Source organism: Vidua macroura, chromosome 5 (assembly GCF_024509145.1).
Source record: "Vidua macroura isolate BioBank_ID:100142 chromosome 5, ASM2450914v1, whole genome shotgun sequence".
NCBI lineage: Eukaryota > Metazoa > Chordata > Aves > Passeriformes > Viduidae > Vidua > Vidua macroura.
This window is the reverse complement of record NC_071575.1, coordinates 67,649,039-67,676,938: the sequence shown is the minus strand read 5'-3', so window position 1 is coordinate 67,676,938 and position 27,900 is coordinate 67,649,039. Positions and strand designations below refer to the sequence as shown.

Here is a 27,900-nt window from a genome sequence, read left to right as displayed (position 1 = left end):
GCCTAAGCACACACACTACAAATAATCCTACTCCTTCCCCACTGGAAAGACAGAAGGGTTTTTTCCTCTTCCTCCATTGTTCTGCTGGCACAGGAGAGGACTCACATTGCTGCCCTGACTATGTGGCTTGTCCCCAGGGATGGATCCTGAAGAAACTGCCTGGGTGGCTTCCCCTACCTTGGCAGTATTCAAGCATATTCCTCCCAGGACTTTCTCCTGCAGGACAGCAAATTCCAGGAGCTTGGGGTAGGATGAAGCTTTAATTTTTTTGTAACCTCCAAAGCAGCCAGTTCTTCCTCACCCACACAGTATTCCTTCAACCTCCCATTATTTCATACAGGACATCCCTGGGATACTGGCAGTACTCCAGCTATGTTTCCCACTGTAAGACCTGCAGCAACACCTGCTTTTCTTCTTAAGCCACAAATGCCACAGATTCTCCATCTGCTCCAACCTTCAGGACCTCTGAGAATGGTGCTATCAGGTACTCCCAGAGGAGTGCAACAGTGAGCAGGTGATGTGTGTGCAGAGGTCAAGTCAGGCCAACACAGTCTGTTCCCCAGAGTTGGGTACTGTCAGTTCCTAAAGGTTTTGTATCCCAGTAGCTAAATCATCACCCAGACTTCCTAAAAGAGCATCTAAACAATTTCTGTTCCCCCCCTCAAAAACCCCTTTGTTTGGACTGCCCCATGGAAATATTTACTTTTCAGAGTTCATTTAGGTGCAGGAGCAAACCACAGCTGTTCCCATCAGCAAAGGTGAAGCCTGCTCAGCTGCAGGTCTAAAAACCCTATTTCAATTCTGCAATCCCCATTGAGAAGATTTGATTGAGTTTGGTAATATTTAAGGTTAGTGTTAAAAATTAAAATCCTCCGTTCATGTGTCTGTGCCGATGTCCCCTGCCCCCTCCCTCGCCCAAAAAAAGCAAATCCAAAGCCTTCAGTAACTCTGAACAGAAGAAATTTTTAAAGTTCATATAAAAAAAAATGAGAAAAGCATCTGGTTTGCTTTTTCTGGTTGTTTTTTGGGCTTTTGTTTTAATTCATCCAGTAAAATATATTCAACAGAATATTCAGAAATATATTCAACAGATTTCAGAAAAACTTCTGACCAAAATCACACAACCTCTTTAAAATGCATCTCCAATGCCAGCAGGAGAGAGAGATGCTCTGAAAGAAAGGGAATGCTCTGTGTCCTTTTTTATATGTCACCACCTGGGGTGTCTTCCCAGTTCACACACAAGCTGTACTGATTCCTGGGCTGGAAGCTCTGGACACGCTGATGGAACAGCCAGTTCTTCCAGATCCCTCATGCTCAGACAGTTTCTGCGGGTGGGATCTGTTTATGGAAACATAAATCCCTTGGCTGGGCTCTGAAATTACTTAGAGCAGCTAAAAAGCCACTGACCAAAATCATTACAAATGTTGCTCATCTCCACAGGGTCATTTGGAGATGAGCAGATACAACTCACCTTTGGACTGTCACCAAAGCAATATTAATAATTATGAAAAATAACTTGGGCTTTGCACGACATCACAAATCTAGAGCACCACGTCTGGAATTGGCCTTTCCTCAGTGACAAATTCTAAACAACAAACATTCATAACACAAGTCCATGAAGTATTGGCTGTAAAGGATAATAAATCCTTTGGCAATACGAGGAGGGTAAGAAAATCTTCCTGGCACAAGTATTGTTAACACTGTCTGTGCATTCCAATGGCAAGTGCAGCTGGATTCCCAGCTCTAGAGGAATACTATGCAAAATGTTATGTAAAATATTCCTTCCAGATAAATGCTAGCTGAGCCATTTACCTGACTAGTGTCTTTAAAATATTTACACCTGGAATAGGTAAAGAAATAGGTAATTTTTTCTTATATCTCATCTATAACATCTTTACTTATCTCTACCAGCCAGAAAAGACACTAGGTGCACAGGAAATGTATTTAATGCTGTTTCCCTCTCAAAATCATTATCAGGTTCTAATTCAGCTCCTCGTGGCCAAGTGCCCATCCTATGCCTCAGTCCTCCAAGATATTCTGACCCAGACTCTGAGGTCTTTGAATACTCAGACACTGTATTAGTAAAACACTGACATCTGAGCACAAAACCAGATGTGGTGAGACAACAGGGTGAACTATTCCACATAATCACTGTATAATGTAGAGAAAGGAAAGGTAATCTGTCACGAGCAAGCAGTGCTGGACATGGCCTGTGACTACCTAATAAAATACAGAGTTTCTGGGGAAAAAAAATAAAGGTCTTTCACCTGACAGGAAAAGAACCCCCAACCCAGCAGACATGTAAAAAGTTGTGACCTGCAAAAAATACACATAGTTAAAAGTACAACTACTTCCAAAAAAAGGAAAAAAAAATATTAAAAAGCAGAGCAGGAAATGGCAGAGTTTCAGTCGGGTTGAAAATACAGACAAGTAATAATGGAGAGTACAAAATTCAATGAAAACTTTATAAACTTCAAGAATTCAGCATAATAAAGAAGGCAACTTGAAACAAAGAAATCCCAAGTGTCAGGTACAGCTTTATTGTTGGACATTAATGTTAAAATTGTAAACACTGATATCAAAAGGCAACTTCATGTAATCACATTAGTGGGAGACAGGAATTGGTGGAGCTTTTCCCAGCAGATTTCCCCAGGGAATAACTCTTGGCTCAATATTATTTTATATTTTATCAATGTTCTAGATGCTCATGTAAAAATTTCTGTAGATGACAAACAGATAGGATAGCAGTAGATGATAGAAATAAGTTTTAGAAAAGAAGCTGGGTTTGGGGGTTGTTGGTTTTTTTTGTTGTTGTTTTGACTTTGGGGTTTGGGGGTTTTTGAAGGATCACAATACTAGCAAATTGATTCAAACATAACTAAACACAAAGAAATCCTTCTGGGAACCAGGAAGATTTCAACAAAGAATTGGAAGCCAAAGCATTATGTATTCTTGTCTATCATAGAGGTCTCGATTCAACTGATCTTTGCTTGGGAACAAAAGCTTTGTTTCATGGGTGCTTCATATTAACACACTTATTGAGCCAAAGTATTCGCATATGGCATTAAAAATAATAAAAAAATCTGTAAAGACCTGTGATATGTAGCACAGTCACCAATCAAATAGCATCAGTTAAATTCTCTCAGTTTGCAGAGACAAGACAGTAAATGCTTTTTGGAAGTCAGTGCCTTTGTAAATCCACTCTCTACTCTGGAAATTTATTTTTCTAGACAATATTTAGGCTCCTCAGCTCTAAGTTTTAAGATGAATCAGCTAGAAAGAGAGAACAGAAACATGTCTAAGTTCCCTTGATTTGTTCCCATTTTTAAATCCAAATAATAGATGTATTCTTGAAAGTTTCTGCAACTCATAAAACCCACATCAGCTATTGCTAAAAAACCCCAAACTTACAGGCAAGGCAGGTCAATGATTTCTCTGTAAACATAATGGGCACTCACAGCCTGATCCTGCCTGTCTAGGGACAAGTGATGACCTGAGCTGGCAACCAAAGTCACAAACACAGATTGTACCTCGTATGACAACTGTCCTTGACTATGTTTAATTACCTGTTAAATAATCATTTCAGTCTCACAGGACAGAGACTTGTTCTGCCTTTCTGTTCAGAGATGTTGCTGAGTGGCTTTTTACTATTGCTATTATTGTTATTTCACTGAAAGAAGCCCAAGAGAAGTTGTCTCACTCACATAAAGAGGTCTGGGTCCTCCATCTCACACAAGCCTTTGTGGCATCTTTGTCCTTGATTTCAACGTTCTTTATATCTGACACCTCTGAACAAAAGATGTGAAGAACTTCCATAGATATTATAAGTTTCTTGAAGTTTGTTAAAATTAATACAATGCATTTCCCTCCTGCTACATCTTTGCATTGTGCTGCCACTTCAAACACAGAGCCCACTTAGCTTCTTCTGGAAGACTTCAGATGTCAAGGCTATGAGGGTCCTCTTGGAGCAGTTACAATAAAAATCTCATTTCAAATACAAGCTTTTAAACAACACCTTCACAGAAAAGAATCCCATTAAAATAACATGTATTCCAGAGCAACAGGTTCATCTGTACTGAAGAGAGGAAAATATTTGGTATCCTACAGAGAAACTCAGAGAGAACCAATTTAGTCCAGTACTTCTGAGAAGAGATAAAAGCATTATCCCACATCTGTGTATAAAAAAAAAAAAAAAAAACAAAAACAAAAACACAAAACCCAAATGCTGAGTGAAATTAAAGACTAAAGAAATGTAATTTAAAAGAAAAATGGAAATCAGACACAGGAAGGGCTGTTTGTACAGTGCCAACTCTGCACTGCACTGTATGAAATGTATCAGCAACAGTTATGAAGACCTGCCCAAAAAATCTCAGGCACCAAACATGCAAAGACTGATGGGTTTTTCACTTTGCTTATGGAAAATTTTCCCACACATAAATATGCCATCTCTGTTGAGCTCAGTGGCCTCGTGCACTCTGCATTTACAGTCTTGGAGGACTGATCTGCCATGGAAGAATTTCCTCTTGAGGACAGAAGGAACTCTCCAGCTGCAAGCAAGAAGCAGGGAAGGTTGGGCAGGTACCAGGCAAGACCCATCCAAATCTGCCCCAGCCTTTGCTGTGGTTCTGTGCCAGGTGGCTTCTCAGTTCCCATGGTCAAGGAGACAGAGATGGGGGTGGGCAGGGCTCAGTCAGCAGAGGATGAAGGTTCCTGGGCTGGCTGTGCCTGAGCCTGCACAGGACAGAGCTCCACGAGCAGAAGGTGGTCTGGCAGCAGGAAGGGCCAGACCTTTTCTAACAAGAGCAGAAACTTGGCAATGAAAGACTCATCAGAGATGTTTAAAACCTGCTGAGAGAGGCAGGGAGTGAACATCCCGTGGGGACAACTCTCTGTGGATGAGAGGGGCAGCTCAGAGCTTGCAATAACCCCCAAAAACATGGCTGGGTTGACTTAAGAATTGGAAGAAAAGAGCTGCACAGGACAAGGGCAGAAAAGAAAAGATCTGCACTTAATGGACAAGGGCAGAGAGCACTTAAATATTTAAGAATGTTCTTCATAGCTTTGAATTCTAATTAAGATAATTAAGTATTCTAGCTGACATTCTAATAAAGCTTTTTTAATTCAAAGAGCCATTTTCATTTTCTTTTGTTAGCTCACTGCAGCGAGAGGTTCAGGTATACCCACCTCAAAGCACCACCAGCATCCTCTAGGTCTATTCAGCTCCTAGCTGGGAGAGAAAGCAGGCAGTGACTGAAAAACAATGCCCTGAGCCAAAAATAAGTCCAAAAGGTCAGACTAGACTTATCACAAGTTGATGGGATAGAAAATATTTGAGAAATTCTGTTCAGTAAAACGAAGTGCAGTTACAAAGACACCTCAGGTATTAAATGTTGCAGAGCAGGGGAGGCACTTTACATCTTGTTAGGCTGACAAGCATTTATTATTTTTTCACAGCAAAGGCAAAAAAGCAAAGAGGGAATTTCTCCCTAAGCATCCCCATCATTAACACAGGAGTTAAAAATAAAAGGGCTGCAGGTTTTTCGTATAAACAACACTATCAATGAAGTGTCAGACGGAAGATGCAGACTGGGGAGGTTTTATAAAGAAGCTCAGCTATGCTAATGGTAAAAATGAGCATCTGTTAGAAGCCAAGGATATAAAGACAGGAGTTCTTACTTGCCTTCCTAAGCAGCATGGACATTGGCTCCTCAAATTACATGAAGAATAGTGGGTACTAAGTCACTTGAGAGGTTGGGCACAACTCTTTGGCCTGCTTCAATAATTTAAAATAATTAAACATAATTCCCTTATGGGAACACCATCATGGAAAGTGCTCCTTCAGCGCTGTCTGAGCACTGTTTGCTCTTATGGCTGGAAACAATTCCAACCCCACAACAATTCACTCCTACTGTATTGTTTAAAGAGAAAAAAATTGCAAGACAGAAGTTCAGGCAGCTCACCTCCCTTTTCTGAAGATAAACCCCTTAAAAATTACTTATAAACCCCCAATGGCCTCCACAGGTCGTGGTTAGGCTCGTAGATGGAAACACAGTCCTTAGTTGAGCTCCAAAGACATCTACTGAGGTGGCCAACTTGCCAGCTAAGATTGTGCTGAGCCCCTCCAGCAAACAGTGCACACAAGGATGAATCCTTCTGCATACACTACTCAGGGGATACACCCAAGGTATCTTTAAAAAAGGCAAATCCAGTGCAACTACCTTGTTAGCAGCTGGCAAGTCTTTTCAAATGTAAGCTAACTCTCCATCTTCGGATGGGTGGTTAAGTAATTTTCCTTTGTTAATCCAATCCAAGGATAATTAGCAGTCATGAAAGTTTGCCTTCCCTCCTACAAGCCCCATTAGTCCAGCTGGAAAGGAAACTTGAGATCTCAGCTTAGGGTCATTTTAATATCAGAACATGATTCACTTCTAAAAGGGGTGGTAGACAAGGGAGTCTGGCCTTCCAGTTAATAAGAAAGTAATTATCAGGGTTGCACAGAACATTATTCTGGAACTCAAAGGCCTCTGTAAGAAACCACTTAAATGAACAGGGAAAAACATCACCTGACCAACCCTATTGAGTGCAACATGAAGGTTATAATAAAAGTGATCTGCTTATGTGCCCAAAATCACACATTCTGAAAGCATTTCAAAGCCTTTCAGACATAACATTTACAATGATAAATGTGCCCAGCGTGACACCCCACCCAGTCACTGAAATTGTGGGGTTTTATAATGGCATTTAAAGAGCAAAACTATTTTGCTCCTTTCTGAAGTTCAGCTACCAGAACTTTTCTCTGTGGGGAGCAGACAGAGCTGCACATTTTCCAGCAGGTCAAGTCCACAGATGCTTAACTCCAGAATTCATGATTTTCCCCTCTCCTTTAGTAATTTGGCATAATTTGGACAGAGCAGGGAGGACCAGGAGATGTGGAAACTGAATATATTCTAAAGCTTTGTTGCAAAATAAATAAACCCCACAACCACCACCCAGGAGGAACCATGAATACTTAGAGCAGACAAGGGGCTAATTTCTTCCCCTGTCAGACTTGGTGTGCCCAACAGAAACTGAGCCCACCAGGAAAGCAGTGGGAGCAGGCAGGATGGACAGTCCACCTGGATGCACAACTGCATGGCAAAAAGCACACCAGAGGTAAGTGCTACACTTTTACACATTACACAGCAAAATCACAATGTACAGCACCAAAAAAGCTGGGGTACAGCTCTGTACAACTCCAGCAGCTGCAAATTACTTTCTGTAGCTGTGAGCATGCTCATTGTATGGCAAGGAGAGACTGTTCCTTTATTCACTTTATGTGATTAAATATTTAGAGAATTCTCAGCCATCCAGCAAAGGCTGACTTGCTCTTTTGTGCTGACCAACATCAAATTGTCAAATCATGGACACAACCTCCCACACAAGACAGTTATCACTGGGGAAAAGAGCTCAGCAAAGCCACTGATCATCCCAGCCCTTCCAATTAATGGGGTAATAGATAAGCACCTCTATCACTTATGATGATACAGGCATTACTCACAGCACAACCACCAGACAGACCTTTCTAAAGTGCTCATGATTGGCTTTTACACTCATAATTTCTGTTTTATGATCTCCATATCATGTACTTTTTCCCTTTTTCAGTGTTTCCTCCAAAGCAAAGTGACTGTGCTGCAACTTGAAGACAGACTTTGAGGCAGATTGGAGAATGTAATGAATTGACACAAAGCATGAAGCTCCTGACAGGCTGACACAAGAATTGAAAGAAAACTCATTCACTGGAGAAGTAAACAGGTGGACATCTCTACTGGAATTGAAAAAAACTCAGATGGAAAAAAAACTTGACACAGTAAAACCTGGGGAACAAAAAGGGAGAGCACTCTGAGGGGTTTTGGGAGTTCCAGACACAAAGTCCGAACAAATTACATCAAAGAAAGATCTTCTAACACAGTTGCTTTCTTTGGAGACTGAAAGGTTGATTGGGTGAGTTGCCTCTAAGGAACACTGAGGCCAAGAGGACTGTTTTAAAACCACTTTAATATAAACATGATAGTCAGTTTGTTCTAGGTTACCTTCATGGGGCTTGTGTCCAGGAATTTGAAACTGCTGACTTCCAGAATGGACCCAACTCCTCCTCCTCTGAGAGCACGGGTTCTCTGTGATGTGTTTCAGCCAGGATACTGCTGACCTTGAGTGCTGTGTGCAAATTCGGGCACCACAATGTAAGGGAGATATAAACTATCAGAGTGCATCGAAGGAGAGTAACCAGGATGGTGAAAAGGCCATATGAGGAGTGGCTGAGGGCACTTGGTCTGTTCAGCCTGGAGGAGACTGAGGAGAAACTTCATTGCAGTTACAGCTTCCTGAGGGGAAGAGGAGGGGCAGGCACTGATCTCTGCTCTGTGGTGACAGTGATAGGGAATGGCCTGAAGTTGTGTCAGGGGAGGTTTAGGTTGGATACTAGAAGAGGTTTTTCACCCAGAGAGTGGTTGGGCACTGGGACAGGCTCCCCAGGGCAGTGGTCACAGCACTGATCCTGTTGGAGTTCAAGAAGTGTTTGGACAATGCTCTCAGGCACAGGGTGTGACTCTTGGGGTGTCCTGTGCAGGGCCAGGAGCTGGACCTGATAATCCTTGTGGTTTCCTTCCCTGTGAAATTTCAGAGGAACAAAACCTCAATGTTGCTAAAAATAAGCTTTACCAGCTTTACCACCACAGTACCAAGCTCTACTCCCAAAGGTTAAGGCAGTTAAGCATCATCACGTTTGAGAACCAGCCCTTCTGCTTCAAAGCTGTGTGAGTTTTACTATAAAACACACATTGCTGCTGGGTTCAAGGGGAGCCTTGCACCAGTAAAGCTTTTTCACTTACCTGTATTGCAAAACCCCAGTTCTCATGCTGAGTGCTAACATGCCTGAAAATACCATCCAACCCATCTGATGGCAGCACTGGAGATGTACCATCAACCACTAAGATCAATTTACTACCTATGGAGTTATTCCAGGATCTGAGCTCTCTTTGGGGAAATATGGGAACAGGGAAGTTTAAAAAGAAGGCACAGATTAGACAAAGTTATCTAACAGACCTTCTGTTACTGAAAAAACTCAAGTCCTAAGGGACAATACCACAAAGTATTCTAAAAGATATTGCTGAACTTCCAAATACAATGATTGAAGTGGATGGTTTGAACCAAAAGCCAACTTCAGTTCTCCTAATTAAAGAGAGGAGCTCTGGCACCCCAGTTCCCAGCCCTGGCTTCAATTCTTTACCTCATTTCCAGCAGAAAAATCTGACAAAAGCAATGCATTACCAGGGAACAGGTTATTTACTTAACTGAATCAAACATATTGGCCTGGCAGGTCAGCTGTACCTCCAAGCTGGCATGCTTCTGTGGCAGGACACAGCATTTTGCAAAAAACTCTTCCTTGGACTGTGTGTAATATGGTTTTTGGTGCTTGACCCCCAAGCAAAAGCAACCTTAGACTTTGGATTCCACTGACTTGTAGAAAAGTCTCCACCCTACAGCATCCTTCACCAACTGCCAAATTAAATTGCTTTCTGTCAGGAATTACCCTTTTTGGAAAATTTCTGACCAATTGCAATACTGAGAATATAATTTTTGTTCCCTTAATTTGCACATAATCTAGAAAGGAAAAACTGGAGAGGCAAGTGATAACCTCTGATATACAGCAGAAACAGCAGCAAAAAGGCATCACAAAGCCTCTGAAAAACATGCTGGCACATTATTAGAGAAAGAAGACAGAAGAATCACATCACACACAGCTCACCTTGACAAGGCTGACAATAAAATCAGTAAAACAAACAAACAAAAAAAGGAAGAAAGAAAAGTCAGAACAAGATAGCTTTGTTTTCTCATCATTCATTCTAAAAGTTCCATTGATTTTCTACTAACATATTAACTCCATAAGCACAAAGAAAAGCAGTTGGTGTGAGCAGACAGAATCAAATCACTCTGGAGAGGGACCTACGTGTTCCCTGCTGCAGTAAGAAGTTCTCTTGGCACAAAGAACCCAGAAAATGGTGTCTTTCCCAGGATTTGGCAACCATTTTAAGGCTATTCCAAAATGACTGCAATTATGTTTCCAATTTCAACCGCTGGCCTAGTCATCTCCTGATTGCAACTCCGCCACTAAAAGCATTTAGATTGTCTTAATATTGCCCAAAAGATAAAAGAAGCTGCAGCAAATTATGCAGTAGCTTCATGCCATCTAAAGAGGAGCCTGAACGATACTTGGTTAAGTAGCTGTTTAACTATGCTACGTTTACAGAACTCTACAAAAATGCAGTATTTAAAGGACTACAAGAAAAGATATATTTTCCTCTCACTGAAATATCAAAAGTGGAATGTTCTCTGCTGGAAATGAAATGGTGGGCGTTTGATGGCATATTTTAAATAGTATTCTTCTTTGTGCGTGCAGTGTAATGCCACCCAAGGGGGAGATTAAAAAAAAAGTCTGCAATTTGCAAGTCCATTTCAAAGTCATATTGAGGATGATGTGAAATTCAGGATAGGATTCTTGAGAAGAATCTCCCTGGAAAATGTCTATGTACCTCAGGGAAGCTTTGGATTTCCTTCCCCACACTGTTCTGTCTTTTGACATTTCAATGTTGTTTACTGTTTGCATCTAATTTTGGAATTATTTTGTGGTTTATTACAATGGTGTATCTTTGACTAGCAATAAGGTACTTCTCTTCTGCATCCCCCATGATTTCTAAAAATCTCTGGCTTTTTTCCTTGAAACTTCACTGATAGTGGGAATAGAACAATTACAACCAGGGATTCATCCTGCTGACAGATATTACAAAGGTAACTGGCATTTACACATCTTGGCCATGAGAAAAACAGGACTGTTTACTCCAGTCTGGTAATTTTGAAACAACTGCAAACAATATTAAGCTTTAAGACTTTAGGTAGTGATCAGCAGGTGTAGGAGGGAATACTCTCCTTAACGGACTTCTGGCTAAATAGGTTTTCTCTTTCCTCTGTGTTGCATTCCCTAAAGCATTACAGACTGGCCACAGTTGGATCTAGAGAAAGGGAAAGAACTTTCCCGAGGTCAGATTCTCTTCCTTAGCAGCCCAGGCAAGTGGATGTTTAGATTCAGATTCATCGCCAAATCTGATGCCAGAATTTTCCCCTGGAAGGAGAAGCAAGGATGGCTTCTGTCTTCACTTGCAGTGCATAGTAACTTGGTTATACAGGTAAGCAAGCACCTGGATCTTGCCATCACATCCCACTCACCAAAAAGGTTAAGAGATCCTCCTTATCTTTCTTCCATGGCCACAACAATTTGTACTGCACAAGACTAAATGCTTCAGTACCACACTGAAGTCATTAGACCTAATCTAGCAGAGCATCCAAGTGAAAGGAAAAGCAACCACAGTATATACTCAAGACCCTTTCTTTTCCCTTTAAATCCTAATTAATTCCACTAAATTTTTGCTACACAGCAGTTAGATATGTCTCCTTACTTAGTCTTCTGTGTTCCTCTGTGTTAATTCTCCAAGTCCCTACGGCTGAATTTGTCTCACCAACCACAAGGAAAGCCATGACAACTAACTTGGACATGAAACTTACTGTTTATACAGCTCAAAGCAGAGATTTTGGAAAATTATTAAACCATAGGAAGAAAAAAAGGTCTCAAATATTTTACATTGGTACTTACCACTCCACTGTTTTCAGATCAAAGAAAACAGTGACAGCAAAGCTCTTGTGAGGATATCTAATCCATGACACTGACATGAGCCCCTCCACCAGCAAGGCACTGGCAGGGCTGTGTCTCCCTTCACTCTGCATCATCAAGTGGGTTTTGTTACTGGTACAAACTCAAATCTCAAATGGCTGTGCTTTGAGTCTGGTTTGTCCAGTTAAATGAAAATAAAACTGTATTTTGCACTACAATCGGATGACACAAGGCTGGGTTGCTTTTCTTTTAAAAAAATCAACTCAATAGCATCCTCCAAACATGTGAGAGACAGAAGCCACAGTAAGACTATTATTTTGCATTTTGATCAATGCAACTTTGCAAATTCCTTATGCCAACAATTCCCTTTTAAACTGGTATTGGGTGAGATTATTAGAACAAAACCAGAAAATAATGATCACAGTTTATGCTCCTAGCTTTTGCAAATGACAGGCTAAAGCTTAGCAGTGTAATAAACTATAATCAATAATCTTGCCACTTCTGCAATAATGCAAAAGCACTATATAGATTTTATCCACATTGCTTAGTCTAAAAATAAGCATGTACAAATGAAATAGGATACACCATATATATGCACATGATTCATTTATGAAAAGCAATAATTTGTGCTGAGAATAGCTAAAATCCAGTTTGGAGCTAATCAAATAAGAAGAAAGACAAAACAACGTAAGCTTAATTATTATTATTTTAACATGTTAAAAATACAGTCACATCAAAATAGGGTACACAGTTATAAAACTGTTGCAGATGAAATAAGAAAATAGTGTGTATATATTTTATATATAAAAATCTACAGTATTTACTAATGCTGATACATATTTTGGAGCCTCAAGTTGTTTGCACAAATAAATTGTACAGCTTCGTTATGAATTACAGAACCATCGTTAAACACTGAGATTATTACACTTAGCCACAATATTATATACATACATTTCTAAGCTGCTGTAAGCAATCAGAACTAAAGTAAGCCCAAGTCATATTTATCTTCACAATTTTAGTTTAGGATTTCAGTGTAGTGCTTGGCTACAGTTACTTCACTGCAGTTTGCAATTTTTAAAATATAAAATTGCCCAGTTATTAAAAATTACACCAGACACGTTATATACACAAAAAAAAAAAATGTTTTGAAACATACTAAGTAAATGTTACTTCCATTTGTAAAAATTGTTTTACTTCTGTACCTTAAAACTTACAGAGCCAACCTGCAGCAATAATAGGCACTAAAGCTCATTCTTTAAAGGAAAAAAAAATATCCATTTCTATGTTTTTAGTTAACAAACCTTACAAAACAAAAGGGAACAGGACAACCTTCCAAACTGGTGTTGATAACAATGATTAGTACTTCAGTATTAGAGAAATCTCTCTGTTCAGCACTCCAAGGACCTCTCCTGGTGAGACCCTCCTCTGCCTCAGCTCCCGGGGAGAGGTCAGCGCATCCTGCAGCTCGCAGGACTCCATCCTACACCTGCCACTTCACCTGCTTCTAATTCCACCCCCAATTCACAGTCAAAACAGAAAGGAAAACACGAAGTAGAAAAGGCTGCAAACACTGATTAGAATTACTTACATCAGCAGGAGTTTAAGGTTCCTGTTAACAACAAGTCAGGGTCATTTTAGTGTAAAACACCGCGCAGTGCGAGCCTGACAGCACAGCAGCACACAGCCCACCACAGACAGGAATCCACCAGCAATTTGGGGGGAAAAGGGCAAAACACAACAAAATCCACTCAACAAGGGACACTGCATACTCACACAGCTCAGGGAATGTCAGGCTTGGAGCAAAGCTCAAACTCCTGCATGCACTTCACAGAGGTGTCAACGAGCTGTGCAATTCTCTGATACCTGTGAGATTTGGCCCTGCAACCAGTTTGAGTCTGACAGCACAGCATGGCAAAAAGTGAAGGGTGCAGCACCATTTGTATCTGGCATTAGTCCCACTGTGCTTCAGTCTTTTGCATATAGAATGACATTCTGAAGGTAGATTTGGGTGAGAAGGTACAAATTCTCCATTTTTGATACGCTTCAAAAACTTCTAAACACTGCCCTGAATTTAAGCACCATTTCTTAGCCAGATTAGAGAGACATTTTTGGCTTTCTGCTTTTTCCTGCCTTCTCCTTCCTGCTGAGGAAAATGACAAACAGTAGTCAAAGGAGAGGAATTTAACTCTCACATATGATTAAATTAATAATCCCAAAGCATCTCTCCTGCCCAGAACAGATACTGGGATGCTGAGGCAGTTGTATAAAAATGACAGAAATTCCCATTCAAAATGAATGGCTTCTCAAATAAATTACAAAGAAAAATAATATGAAATAAAAGTACTTCACAAGCTTTGCCCAAAGTTAAATGCATTTCAATTTAAACTCTTTAGCTCTTTTCCATTTGAGTTTGTGTACTGTAAGTGCACACTCACACAGCAGCACACACGCACACATCTGTACAGTGCATTAACAATGTCAGTGAAAACTTTTCAGTGTGTTACAGGTTTTAGGCAGAAGGATTGTAACACGAGTTATTTAAAATGTAAGGAGCGACGACAGCATGAACCACATGATGTATATGAGCTTATTGCTATGTCTACGTGCATTAGAGCACTTCCAGTAGCTTCCATGCAAGTCCAAGAACTCCACCAGCTTTCAACCAAAGTCAGAAACATCTCTGAAATAGCATCATTATTTTTGAACTCACATGAACCATCCACATTTCAGAGAACTGAGAAGGACTACTACTAACACAGTGCTGTTCAACTGGTTTTGGTTCTTGCCATTTTACTAAGCACAGCCAGATTCTCAGAGAAGCACAGACTCATGCACAGACAATCCATCAGTTCTGTTCCGATAGTGTTGGGCTTGAGCTGACGGGCTTGCATACTGGTACTGTGGGGAACCATTCTCTTCCAAGGCTGGGGAAGTCCTGTATCTCACTGGACTATCCACGGAAACAGCAGGAAGACTGTGGTCTTGTAAAGGTGTTGGCTGAAAATGCTGGTATTTCTGGAAATTATCCATGTGGCTTTTGTTAAGGTCTTGGCTCCAGGGCTGCCTGTAGGGTTCGTGTCTGTAGATGTAGGCGGCGTCCGGCCACTTTCTCTCCTCCGGTAAATAATCTGCTGGAGGGATTATGAACTTGACACCTGGGGAGGACCTCGAGTTGCTGGTGTATGCATCAACAGGAGCGACTTCTGTCTGAGTAGGGGCTGGTGAAAGAGCATTTTGGCGACTGGCAGGATAGGAATTCATTTGCAGTTTATTTGGGGAATAATCTACTGACATAAAAGGAGCATACGGCCTTCCAGGGGGGCTGGCTCGATTCCCGTGGTAATGCAGAGGTGCAGAACTTGTATTGCCTATACTGGAAATATGCTTTGGAGAACTCCCATAGTAAGTAGGGGGATTACTATAACCTGGCAGTGGCTGTTTTACATTCAGTCCATGAGATGGACCATCAGACTGAGATGCATATTTTGGAGATCTGGGTTGTGAAGTGAAAGTAAAATTATTGGGTACTTTTAATGGAGCTGGTGTTTTTTCCATTTGCTTTCTTGGACTGTTAGAAAATGCTACATGCCTAGGACTTTGTGGATGAGCTCTCTCAAGCATTTCTTCAACAACATTCTCGTTCTCAGTTTCATCCTCTGAAACATTGTCATACTGAGATGCATTAGACTCTCGCTTACCTTCATCAGCATCCAAAACCCTCACCTTTTGCTTTACATTCAAAGGCTGCATTTCTCCAGGACTTGGTGGTGGGCCAAAAACAGAATGGTTTATTGGCCTCCCTTTCACCTCTGCAGTGAGTTTCATTGTCTTTTCCATTATTTTGATATCAGATGGTTTATTCCACTTAGGTACAAATTCCCTTCTCGTATTGGAAGTAGCATTAGAATTCTGATTAGCAGCTGCATTATTGTACAGACTTGAGTTGTCTTGCTCTGCTGGCTGAGGCTTTTTTCTGGTATCCACCTCATTCTTAGGCAAACTGTTTTGTGTCTCTACTGGTCGAATCTTTTGCTGTTTTAATGACGGTTTCTTTTCCACAGAATTAATTCTTTTTCGGTCACTTGGTGAACTTTCTGGTTCTTCTTCTGTGGATGGTCTTCTCTCTGTCCTTCTTGCTGCTTGTGTACCAGTACTGTTCTGTCCATTAAGCATTGGAGTGGAGTTAAGCACAGAAGGCAGAGGTCCTGATGGAAGCTGCCCCAATGGCTTCTTTGGAAATTCATCTTCTTTACCTAAAACAAGAACAGAAATAACAAATTTACCTTTGTGCAGGAACCTTTTTTGATCTGTTTGTCATGCAAGCACAAATAGCTAGGAATTAACTGGGCCTCCCTCGGGGTCACCATTCTGCTGAACACCTCAAAGGTTCTTCTGTACACTGACATTGAACACAGATTTTCTTTAGCCTCTCATCCCAACCAGTTATTCCTTCCTACAGCTGATGCCATCTCACCAAGCTTTTGCTCTATCATGACACTGCTGAAAAAACCCCATTTTCCTAAATAACATGTTGTTTACAGTATCTACTTTGTATGGAACCCTCCTCACATTGTTACATTAAGCAAACTGCTTTGCCCACTTTAAAAATCCTTCCCAATATCACTCTCCCAACTGACTGTTTTCCATTCATTTATCCTGTAATGTTCACCTCTAGCAAGTCACACTATCAGTTCCTCCCTCACATGCATGAAGTTCCCAGATGACATCTTTGAACTCTCTCACTTCAGTTTTTGGGTGGAGCTCCTCATTAACATCCACACAATTAAGACCTTGTTCCCCCTAAACCCCTTCCTGTCTAGAAATTTCATCTTAAGTATGAAAAACCTCCAGTAAAGGCTCTATACACAGATTTTTTTTTTTTTCAGCTCAGCTTTTTATCAATACAGAACAACTGAAGCAGCTGACACCAATATTGGCTACGTCATGGTTTCAATTGAGTGTTCCATGGGCAGGCAGTGCACGACACAAGGACATCACTTACAGAACAAGGACATGAATGGAAAGTTCTCCCAGACTGGAGCTCAACACACTGCAACAGCCAGTGGTAAACATCAACAGTGTGGGGACTCAGAGCAACCCACAATGACATACAGAAACAATGAAGAAGTGCTTCATGGCTCGATGCCGCTCACAGGACAATTCACATCAAATTTTCTACTGCAATCCTTCTCCTTAGCAGTCAACACCCTCCATAATTGCAGCCAAAGTATTTTACTATATCTACTTGCATATAACTTATTTAATTGTGTAATCCATTACTTTCCCATTATAAGAAGAAAAGGTCATGCATTTCTCATTAAATGTATTAATCTAGATTTAATTCATTTGATGTTCAGCATTTAAAAAAAACACCACAAAAGTTTTAAAGTCAGCATTACCAAACAAGTCCTATTCACTGTGTATCTATATATAAACAGAAGCTTTGAAACATAAACAGAAGAAACATAAACAGAAGAAAAAAGAAATTGCTGGCTACCCTTGCTTAAATGCTATACAAAATAAATGATATAAAATGACTGTTGGTAAAATAATTTTGTCTAATCCCTGCTTCTTCCTAAGGCAAGGACTGCAGAATCTCTTCCCATCAGAGATCAGAGAGTTAGCACCTCACTTTCTAGCTATTTGTAATTTAAATTCTTTTTGTTTGTCTATAAGGGTTCACAGGACTGAATACACACAATGTCTCTCCCTGACAAGGGCTGTAGTTACAAGTGAGCTATGTTCATTTATACAGGCATGAGCAGGAGCTCAGTCTTTTCATGAGTGGTTCATGATACAGATACACTGAGGAAAGCCAGCAGCCAAGGTGACTGTTATTTGTTACAACAGCATAACAAACTACCAGCATGGATCAGTTGCTATATAAACAAAAGGAAAACTCTGAGTTTGAGCCAGCCAGGCCATTGCAGGAGGACAGCAGAGAAGAACACAAAGCACCACCACAACAAGATAACTAAATAAAGGCACTTAATAGAAACAGCCTAGATTTGCTAAACAATTAAACTAGTGTTTTCTTGATTTCTCTTTGTAAAGGCCAAAGGTCATATGAAAACCTAAAACCTACCCTTTGCTTCAGAAGTAACTTCAAAAACCTCACTTCACATACAGCACACACAGTGGGGCCAGGCCTCAGCACTAGGCTCCAGTGAGTGGCTCCTGGAATTACAAGTCTGATGTTTGGTCTCCTTCCATATGGGCCCCCACTATTCCCAAATAAAATCTGGAACAGGGCTCTCAGACCTGCACGCCCCAGCAAGGGAGTGTTCCACTACTGGAAGAACAGATGAGGGGACAAAGGAAGGAGTTGCATGGATGCTGTAAAAGAGATGACTTAACAGCTCTGCAATACACTGACTGCTGCACCAGCCTCTCCAAATTGTCCTTTAGTCTTTTTGAATAGGAGTTCACTTTCTGAACTTCCTTCTGTTTGGCAAGAGGCATTTGTATCACTTAATTCTATCTGCATCCTCAAATACACCGTCAGGCAAAGCTGAAGATCTTGTCTCCTAAATAAAAGTGAATTTTGCACATAATAAATATTCCTGTTACTTTAACCATAGATTGCAGTGCTTTCAGTCTTACTGATCTTGAATGTGAAAATAGCATGAAGTCTGCATTAAGAAATGATACTTTGGTACGTATGAAAACCTGCCATCTAAATCATACAGAACTAATCTTTATGGGCTGCTAATCCATTTATAGCCTCCAGGAGATCCAAAGTAGTTATGGAATAGCACAAGAAAATGGCTCTGCAGCATTGCTAGATAATTTAATTTCTGTCCTTGTATAGAAGACATGTTTTAGAAAAAGTGTTTACTTTCTTCCACACTTTAAGTTACAATATTCTAGTCATATATATAAAAACCTGAAGACCAGTTCCTCTGGTAGCTGCAATGCTTCCTTCATTTGCCCAGGGTCATCAGAAGCACGAACTGAATTATTTTCTCCCAACTTTTACTCTAAGAAATGCCTACAGAGCAATAGCAAATCCTTTAAATATGCTAGGTTGCACTATAAAGGTGGGGTTTGTGTGAGGTTTTGGTTTTTAATTTCACACACTTAAGGCTTCCTAATTACCATTAAGCTCTAATAAACCCAAGTGAGAATACTGCAGACATTTTTATTGAATTCTATCGAGGCTGCTGTGTGTCACCTTTCCTTCTCATTTCAGGGTAAAGGAACACACTACAACCAGGCATATGTGGGCTGCATGGTCTAGATGATGCATCCTGTAACATGAATCACAGCTGTAAAATGACCATCAGAGAAATTTTGCCATGTCTGTAGTGAAATTGTTAGAACTCAACATTAATTCACATCCTGAGTAACAAGGAAAATGTTGCAAGAGAATAATTCATTTAGGAGAAGACCTCTGCATTTTGACAGCATGATACTGTGTTTATAGCTGGTAAGAACAGAGCTCAGTGCAGTCAGGGAAAACAAAATACAGAACAAAGAGAATGTGTGGAAGAAGGCTCAATGGGAAAAAAAGAAATACAGGCTGAACCTGAGCCACAGGACTTCCACAAAACTTGGTTTAACTTGACCTTGGATGCCAACAAGGGGCACTGGTTGCTCAGTCACCCACATCTCCTTGTGGAACTAAGCAAGGCCACATTGCTGGAGGTACCAACTCAGGAATCAAGGCTACCAGAACAGGCTTGTTCTGGTTCAGAAGTGCTCCAGCACTGATCACCTCCAGCCATAAAAAGCACTAAGAGGAAAGGAATTGTGTAAGGATCTATGATGTTGCAGCAAAAAGACCTAAAGGAAATTTTTTGAAACTGCAAAATGGCTACGTAATTCTAACTGAAGTGTACAGATCATACAGAAATACTTATAAACATATAGAGTTGCCACTTCCAGTGAAACAAGAAGTTTAAAAAAAAGGAAAAAAAACCCCAAAACAAACAAACAAAAAAAAAAAAGTTCACAAAATAAAACAAGCAGAGGATAACCAAATTACCACCATGCACATGACTACCATGGGACACTCTTCAAATGCACAAAGAACATGCCAACTGTGTTTGGGAATGCTTTAAGCAATCCAGTATCAGCAATAACATCGAGAAAACCATGATGCTGCATGCTAGCAAGAAAGAAAGGAAAAAGGTAATAAAAGCAAAAAGCTGAGGATAAAAAACCATCATGCAAAAGCAAACAAAAGAAACCAAGTCACAACAAACATCCCTACCTGAAGAGGTACACAAACACCTCACCAGACAAGCATGCAAAAGCACCAATTCCTTCAAGCCCCATTTCTTTTATCTAATATTTTTCCACTCCAAATCTGCCTAAAGCCTCACACACAGCTCTCAACCATCTCCTGCACTATTTCAACTACACTCACTGTTCAAACTCCTCAGATTTGAGCAGGAAGAAATTTTAGTTGGATGTTTTAAAGGAAACTCAATCAAGTATCTGTTTGTGTTGCTGATCCAAGATCTGAATTAATTCACTGTCTGACTGAGAAATGGAGAAACTGCCAAATTCTATAAGAAATACTTTTGGGACAAGTGCTTTTCTATACAATCTGTGATATTTACATACAAGAATTGAAAGTATTTTAAAATCAGAAGTTAAGACAAAGCTGTCTAGTTCAGCTGTGACTGTTCTGACCTGTACAATAATCAAAATGTCCATTTGTCCTCTGAAGCAATCTGGGTAATGAGATTTTTCCCAAGTTGCCAGTACTCCTGTGAGATGTGGATGTCTCTACTTGCATCCTTCTCTCCTTCCTTCTTTCAACAAAGTAGGTTTCTAGACAGTTTAGTTACTGGCTTTTCCCAAAAACAAGCATTATAATAGCTTGTATCAGAGTTTACAGAGGAGAAACTATATATTTTTTATTTTTCCTTTAAAAGAAAGGTAGTGATTTAGTTGGCTTCTATGCAATATAGCATAAAATAAGCAAACAACAAAGGAAATATGGTGAAAAATGGGTGAGGAAGGAGAGCAATGGAAGTAGAGGGAGACAACTTAAGCAAAACAAGAACAAACAGGTGCTTGTTTGTTGTTGGCAAACATATTCCCTGACATGAAAAGGAGCAAAGCAAATGTGAGCAGATCTGACTGTTCCCCAAAAGACAAGAAAGACAAGCCATATTAAAGAAAGTTTGCTTCTCTTTACTTCCTCCTGCTCAAACAAGCCTTGGCCACCACCCAGTGGAAGCCGATCTCCACTACAAGACTTTTACAGATAATTGCTTCAGGAGGCACTGACAGCCCCGTGCATCGAGTAGCAGACATATAATTGGAGTAAAGTGCTTTAAGTGCTCTCTCTGGTGAATAACAGTCTAGTCCTTAATTTCAGCACCAGAATACATGCACTTTGACTGTTCTAACACAATTTTCAAGGATAGTAATGGTCATAAAAAAAATTCTTAAAATGACAACTTGAAATTTTGTGTTTATTTTTGACCAGTGACATCCCATCTTCTTCAGTTTACAAGAGCAAGAGAATTTTAAAGAAACTTGAGGGCCTGCACTAGAAGCTCTAGCTGCTGTCTGAAAGTCAACCTCTGCTCCTCCTTCCTTTATATGCCATCATTGGCAAAGGAGCTGCTAAATGAAATACTGCTGGACAACTTGAAGGGAGAACTAAAAGCTCTGTTTGCCTCTCTTGCAGCTGTGTCACTTGTGTCACTTGATAGTACTGACAGTAAGGAGAACTTATTTTATGAACACCTGCATTCAGATAACCAGAAATCTTAACAGATTTGGTTATTAGGCAGAAAATACAGGTGATCAGCTGCACATCTGTAAGGTGCCCTTGCAAAAAAGAAATTTCTAAAATTAACCACTGCTTTACATTCCTAATTCAACATTTCTTCCAGAAAATACACTTTCTTGAAAAGTCAGTTTTAAACAGCAATATGAACAATGACCAACACAACTATTTGGATCATGTGTTTAAAGATCATGCAAGTTTTAAACAGTAAAGATTTTTAAATGATGCAAAGCCAAAGTCTGAAACTGCTAAGGATATATACTAACTGTATTAGTGTAACTCCACATATTATTTTAGTTCATAGTATTGTAAAGTAGTTGCATCACACAAAAAACAAGGCAGAAAAAAATAGTTTAGTTTATTAAAGCATTAAGTGCATTGTCTGAAATAGCTACTTGTGTATTCTTGAAGTACAAGAGAAAAATCCAAAATTCCTCTGAAACGAAACACAACCAAAAGAAAGACACCATCAGAAACAGGAAAGTCAAGCTGATTTACTTATTTCTATTGCTTTGGCTGCCAGAAGGCTCATTAACAGGAGAGAACAGACATTATTTAATAGATTACTGAGGTAATATACATTTCTGCACTATCACTGATTACTGTGTAAAATAGATCATTGAATAAAATATACTGATAATAAATTTAATAACTTCAAAGATAAATATCAGATAAACATTTTTAAATTTATGGCAAATGCAAGATTCAAACTTTGCTAGTTTTCTCCGATTACTGAAAAGATGGAGAAAACTAGAAGAACTGCAGTTTAAAGGTGGTATTAATCCCAAGGAAACAGGCAGCTTCCAAATTTGTCAATATTGCTTTAAAATTAAGGTACAAGACCTTTGTCTTTGATTTAAGGCCTTCAGCTGCTGCAAAGTCTATTAAACTTTCAGTCATAAAAATCCAACCCAGGAGCCCCCCTGCCCACACTTTTCAGGACCCTTATATTAAAACACAAGTGAGAAACTGTCTCAAGAAGAGACCTGAGGGGCTTCACACCTTGAAAATGGGCCTGGCTGTCTTGTTTACAAAACACTGGATTAATAAGCTATTTTCAACAACATATTTTTAATATGGAACTTTCACTGGTAAGCACTTCTGTTTATTAAAGTCAGACACTATAAAAATCTATCCATATATAAATATTGTTTATTAAGCATTGCATTATTTATGTAGTCCTACAGGGAAAAAAATACAGCAAAGTTAGAAATTCTATCTCTATCTTGTGAGCATTTATAGAATTTAGCTGCTGTTTTAAAAAAACAGACAAGGAAAGAATTTGCATCAAGGAATTTTGGAAATCAATGGTGTATACCAAGAAAATTTTTCTCATGATGGTCTTAACATCACCCTTGAATTAAGGAAGAGATGGTTGAATTTACACTGGATCTGACTCCAGGAGAATATGTAAAGTCACACAGACTTAGGTGAGCCATGGTGTGGACATCCTTCATCACATTCCAGGCAATCCAGAATACCAAATGCCTTTTCTTCTTTTTGAGGCTGTTTCAGAGAAGTACCTTCAAGGACAGATTCTATGTACAGCTGCCGCAGCCTCGCTTCTCCAAGGTCTCAAAAACCACAGCTCCCCAGTCAGAGGTGAGCTTAGCACACAGCCCCCTGTCTCCAGAGGGATGCCCACCTTGGGGGCATCAGAGTTCCAAACCACCCTCTGCAGGTTGGACTTGCTAAGTATGGGCTACCCTACACTGGTCAGCACTTGACTAGAAATCAGCACAGAAAGGAAGAAAAATCCTTGGCCTTCTTTATGCAAAACAGACCTGGTATTGGCAAAACCAGTGCCAATCACTGATATCCAAAATTAGCAAGATCCCCATCTCTTCTGGCTGAGCATTTTAAGGGCTTTGTCAGAGAGAAAATACTAAACAAGTCCCTTCTCTGCTCTGAAGGAAACAAGGAGCTCCTTAATTCAGTGAGAGAAGCCATGCAGGAAGTGAGCCAGAGAAAGCTACATCAGACATAAATAGACATCCACTTTAAAGTAACACAAAAGTTATTACCTCTTTTAATATCCTACTGCAGCTTACCCTACTAGGGCAGGAAAATCTATACAGCCTTACAAAGGATGCCAGATGGAAAATTCCACTGAGCTTAATTAGCTCACTGCTATTCCTGGATGACTGATACTGATGCAACTGCAAGATGAAGATTTTTTTTTTCTTGATCCTAACATGCACTTTTACTTTAGCTCTTAAAGGTGTAATTTTTGCTCAGTGTAAAAAAAAAGGAAAGGCACAAGATAGGAAGCAGTGTTTTGATTTCAGATGAGAAAACTAAAATAAACATTATTTTCTCAGGCTGCAGTGAATACTTAAATGAGCAGGCCGGTATTTTTTGTGGTCATATCACATATAATAGTTTCATGCATTTCAGATTAAATTAGAAGAAAACCAATGAAATTCAAGGTAGTAAAGAGAGTAGAGCCAGACAGACATTTGCATGGGGGTTGCATGGCCAGGTTTTGGCAGCCTGTGGGAGGGACTCCACCTTGGAGAAAGGGAAGAGTGTGAGGAGTCCTCACCTCAGGAGAAAGCAGCAGCAGAAACAATGCATGATGAACTGAGCACAACCCAAATTCCCTGCCCCTCTGTGCTGCTGGGAAGGAGGAGGTAGAGAAAAAAGGGGAGTGACATTGAACCCATGAAGAAGGGAAGAGTGGGGGAAGGTTTTTATTAAGGTTTTATTTCTCACTATCCTACTCTTGATTTAATTGCTAGCAAATTCAGTTAACTTCTTCAAGTCAAGTCTGTTCTCCCCATGATGGCAATTGCTGAGTGATCTCTCCCTGTCCTTATATTGATCCAGAAGTCTTTTTTTGTTTTATCTCCTCTGCCCAACTAAGGAGGGCACCTGGTATCCTATCAACAACACATAAGCAAAGCTGAATGTCTAGAGAATTTTCAAAACCTGAAGAAGAATACTGCTTGAAGACAATAATCAATAAAACCAAAATTAAGAGAGTGCAGAAAACTTTAAAAAATAAAACCAACGGCTTATGAAATTCATACCAAGAACAAATGAGGCAGCCTCACTCAAGAAATAAGAGCAGAAAAAACAGCTAGATTCCCAATGATTAGGCTGAAGGCATCTTATTTTTAGTCTGTGAAAGGTTAAATAATGTTCCCTTCTACCCCTAGCAAAAACATACCACACAGAAAGGCTTGCCCAGGTTAATCTGAAATCAAAAAGAAAAAAGCTCAATTCCAGCACCAACATACACTTCACTTTGCCCTTGCTCCTTCTGTTTTAAAATGCAACCTTCTCATTCATGTTAATGGGAAAAAAAAACAACACAAGAAAGACATTTTGTTACTGATTTTTCTTTAGCTACCAAAATTAAGAAGCAATGTGGCCCAAAACACTTTGCATGCTGTCAGCTCACTGTATCAGAGGTTACACCTAAGTGTGCATGGTGTGAAACTGAACAACTGTATCCTACTGCCAAAGCATCTCAGGAAGAAGACACAGTCACCATTCCTTGCTGTTGGTATCCACAATCAGACTCAGTGAGTCTCACATTTTCACACCCCTGTCACAAAGGGGCATGACTCTTATGTCACCTAAATCCTCCTTGAATTTTCTATGAAAATTCAGAGTATTCTCAAACAAACTTTCACTTGAATACATTTTATGTTCTACCAAAACAAAACAGACAAATTAGGAACAGACTTTCTGCCTTCTGCATCAAGAAAATTTCCAGTAAATTCCATATTTTCCACAGAAAATCTCAATATGACTTACATGCATGTGATTTTCTAGACTGGAAGATACACTACCTCCATCAAGTAGCAAACTACAAAAATCTTTCCCAATTCTTCCCCTACCACAGTTTCAAGTGGAACTTTTCACTGATGAAATTTATTTTACCACATCCATAAAAAAATCTATGGGTCTACAGAGAAGTGAAGCTGCTGGGATAACCCCCTCACTGCTGAAACATAACTATGAAGAACTCTGTCTTTAGGATTGAACAGACAGGACTCCTATGATCTATCTCCTTCTAACATGGTGGTGTGGAGCTGATGCTGCAGGACACAGCTGCTCAGATTTGTCACCCACTGCACAAGATGCCTGAGACAGCACCTGGCTGAAGTGTAGGGACAAAGAGCAATTTCTTCTGAAGAGAAAGTCAAAACTGAAACTCAGCTTGGGGAAAAGGGATGGAGAGATGGTAGAATAGGAATGCTGTGGTCAGAAAGGGGAAGCAACAGATGAAAAGGGCAGAAAGTAGACTTAGACCTGTCGTGGGTGGAAGAAATCCTGCTGGACAGATTGTACAGAAATTCAGGAACAGCACAAAACACAGGAATAGGGAGCAAGAGAAATGGGAACTCTGAGAAGAAGCAAAGTAAGAAACAAATACACAGAAAGTATTTGTACTTCATAGGAACAGATCTGAAGAACCAGGTAAAAGAGGTATTTACTTGTAATGAGGAGTTCTGACACAGCCCAATACTACAAGAAATAAATAATGTCAACAGAAACAGAAAAATTAAGTTCATTAATGAAAGAACAAATTATCACAACAATGCCACACAGGCAACTTTTACTCTGACACTTCCTAACTTCTGAAAGTTAATCACAGCAACTTAATAAAGTTACTTCAAGGTAAGTACTGCCATGTTTATAATTTTTTAAAAAAATATTTTCTCACATTCTTTTCTACAATTAGCAAGGATAAAGTAAAAGGACTCTGAGTAATTACAAGAAAAATTCTAATTAAAGACTACAGAGATAGGGATAGAGAAGAGACTAGAATCTTAAGGAAAAGAAGAGATCCTATACATTTCCTAAGGCCACATGAAACAAGCATTTCTTACCTGAAACCAAAAAGTACAAAGGCTAAAAAGAAATAATGAAAACTATTCCATTAAACACCCAGCAAGTCTATCACTTGCAAAAAATTAAAAATCTGTATTTGACAAACAGAAGAAGCTATTTGACCTGAAGTTTGGTCCACATCTAATCAATCTACAAAACAGTCTGGATTCTCTGACAATGTAGTGTTTCAGACACTTTGAAACCTTGATATTTGATCCTCTATCTGAAAGGTTTTATAAAATCAAGTTAATAAAATTACCAGAACATGGTACTTTTCATAGTGCTTTGCCATTACCTTAGAAACAATAAACAAAAAAACAAAAAGAAGAGGAAAATTCATGAAAGGAAAAGTGGTGATTTTACACTGTAAAATATTTTTGGATAAAAACTCCCAAAATCTATGCAGTGATGAAGAGGAAAATATTTGCAGTTTTCAACAGCATTAATTAACATTTTAAAAATTACCAATGTGTGAATAACTCCGAAGATCTAACTCTGCATATTTGCAAGTTTCTTACCAGCTACTGGTAAATCCAGCTTTGCTCGTTTCAATTCTGATATAGAATTTTGGAGCTGCTCTATTACAAAGTCATCTTCATAGAAGAAATCCTTGGCTAAAGACTCCTGCAGAAATTCTACAAGCTCTTCCATTTGTAATTTCATCAGATGCTCTATATAAGGAGAAAAGATTACATTATACATTAAGATATCTTGATAATGAACATTCAAAAATGTACTTTAGTCATGAGGTGCTTTTGTTTTCGAAGTAGAATGAAAAACACTTGTTAATTAGGCAGATAACAGATTTCTACAACTAGAGATCTAAAAATACATTAAAAATTCACTTGCAAGTCACCATGCAAATCCTTTCTACACATTATCCTTTACTTAGGATGGTGTTTTTCAAAAAGGGGCACCTTCAGAAAACTAACTACAAGTCACCCTCCTTCAGCCTTCTCATGTCCAACAGCTTCAGGCCTTTGTCAGCCAGCATCCTCAACTTAGAACCACTGCTGTGGATCTGCACAACAGACATCAATCTCTCTTATAAGGAGCTCTGAAAAGCAGATACACATTTAAAAGTCGCTATTTACAGCACCCTCGTTCACAACTGAATTAACTCCCAATGAAATGATGATGGCAGTTCACACTTCAGAACCATTGCTTCAGGCTCTCTGAAAATTCAGGTCATATTTTGAAAGTCATTTTATAATTATCAGATTATTTTTTGTTTCCCTTTTTACACAGCAGTAAGGCCACGTGGATTGCAAGGCTGTAACTGCACACCTATGTCTCTTTTTTCATCATTTGTACATCATCAACAGTTTCAGCTGTATAGTTACAATATGCAAACCATAAAAAAATTGTTTTGATGCTGTAATAAAAATGCTCTTGGCATGTATTCCACAATGACACCAACTGAATAGCTATACCATCCATGTTTTTGAGGGTAGACAAGAAATTGGGAAACAAATCAGAATCTGTCTTCTGTCAGCTTCTCTGCCAGCCCTCTCATCTCCTCTGCTGCCATGAGGTTCTCCCAGTGTTTGATCCTGGAGGAAGTTGCTGTGTACTTGCTAAGCAAGCAAATCCACAATCAGAC

General features: G+C 39.6%; 1 protein-coding gene across 2 annotated transcripts in view; it reads right to left on the bottom strand.

Moving 5' to 3' along the window:
* Positions 1–12,389: 12,389 nt before the first annotated feature.
* USP6NL (USP6 N-terminal like) overlaps positions 12,390–27,900 on the bottom strand; it is a 110,447-nt gene continuing 94,936 nt past the window's right edge. For both annotated transcript variants that reach the window (XM_053977688.1, XM_053977689.1), the window contains exons 14-15: positions 26,816–26,968; positions 12,390–15,954 (exon numbers count right to left, since the gene is read on the bottom strand). In XM_053977688.1, the coding sequence (XP_053833663.1) occupies positions 14,513–15,954; positions 26,816–26,968 (1,595 nt within the window). In that variant the 3' untranslated portion in view covers positions 12,390–14,512. The remainder of the gene's footprint in view (positions 15,955–26,815; positions 26,969–27,900) is intronic.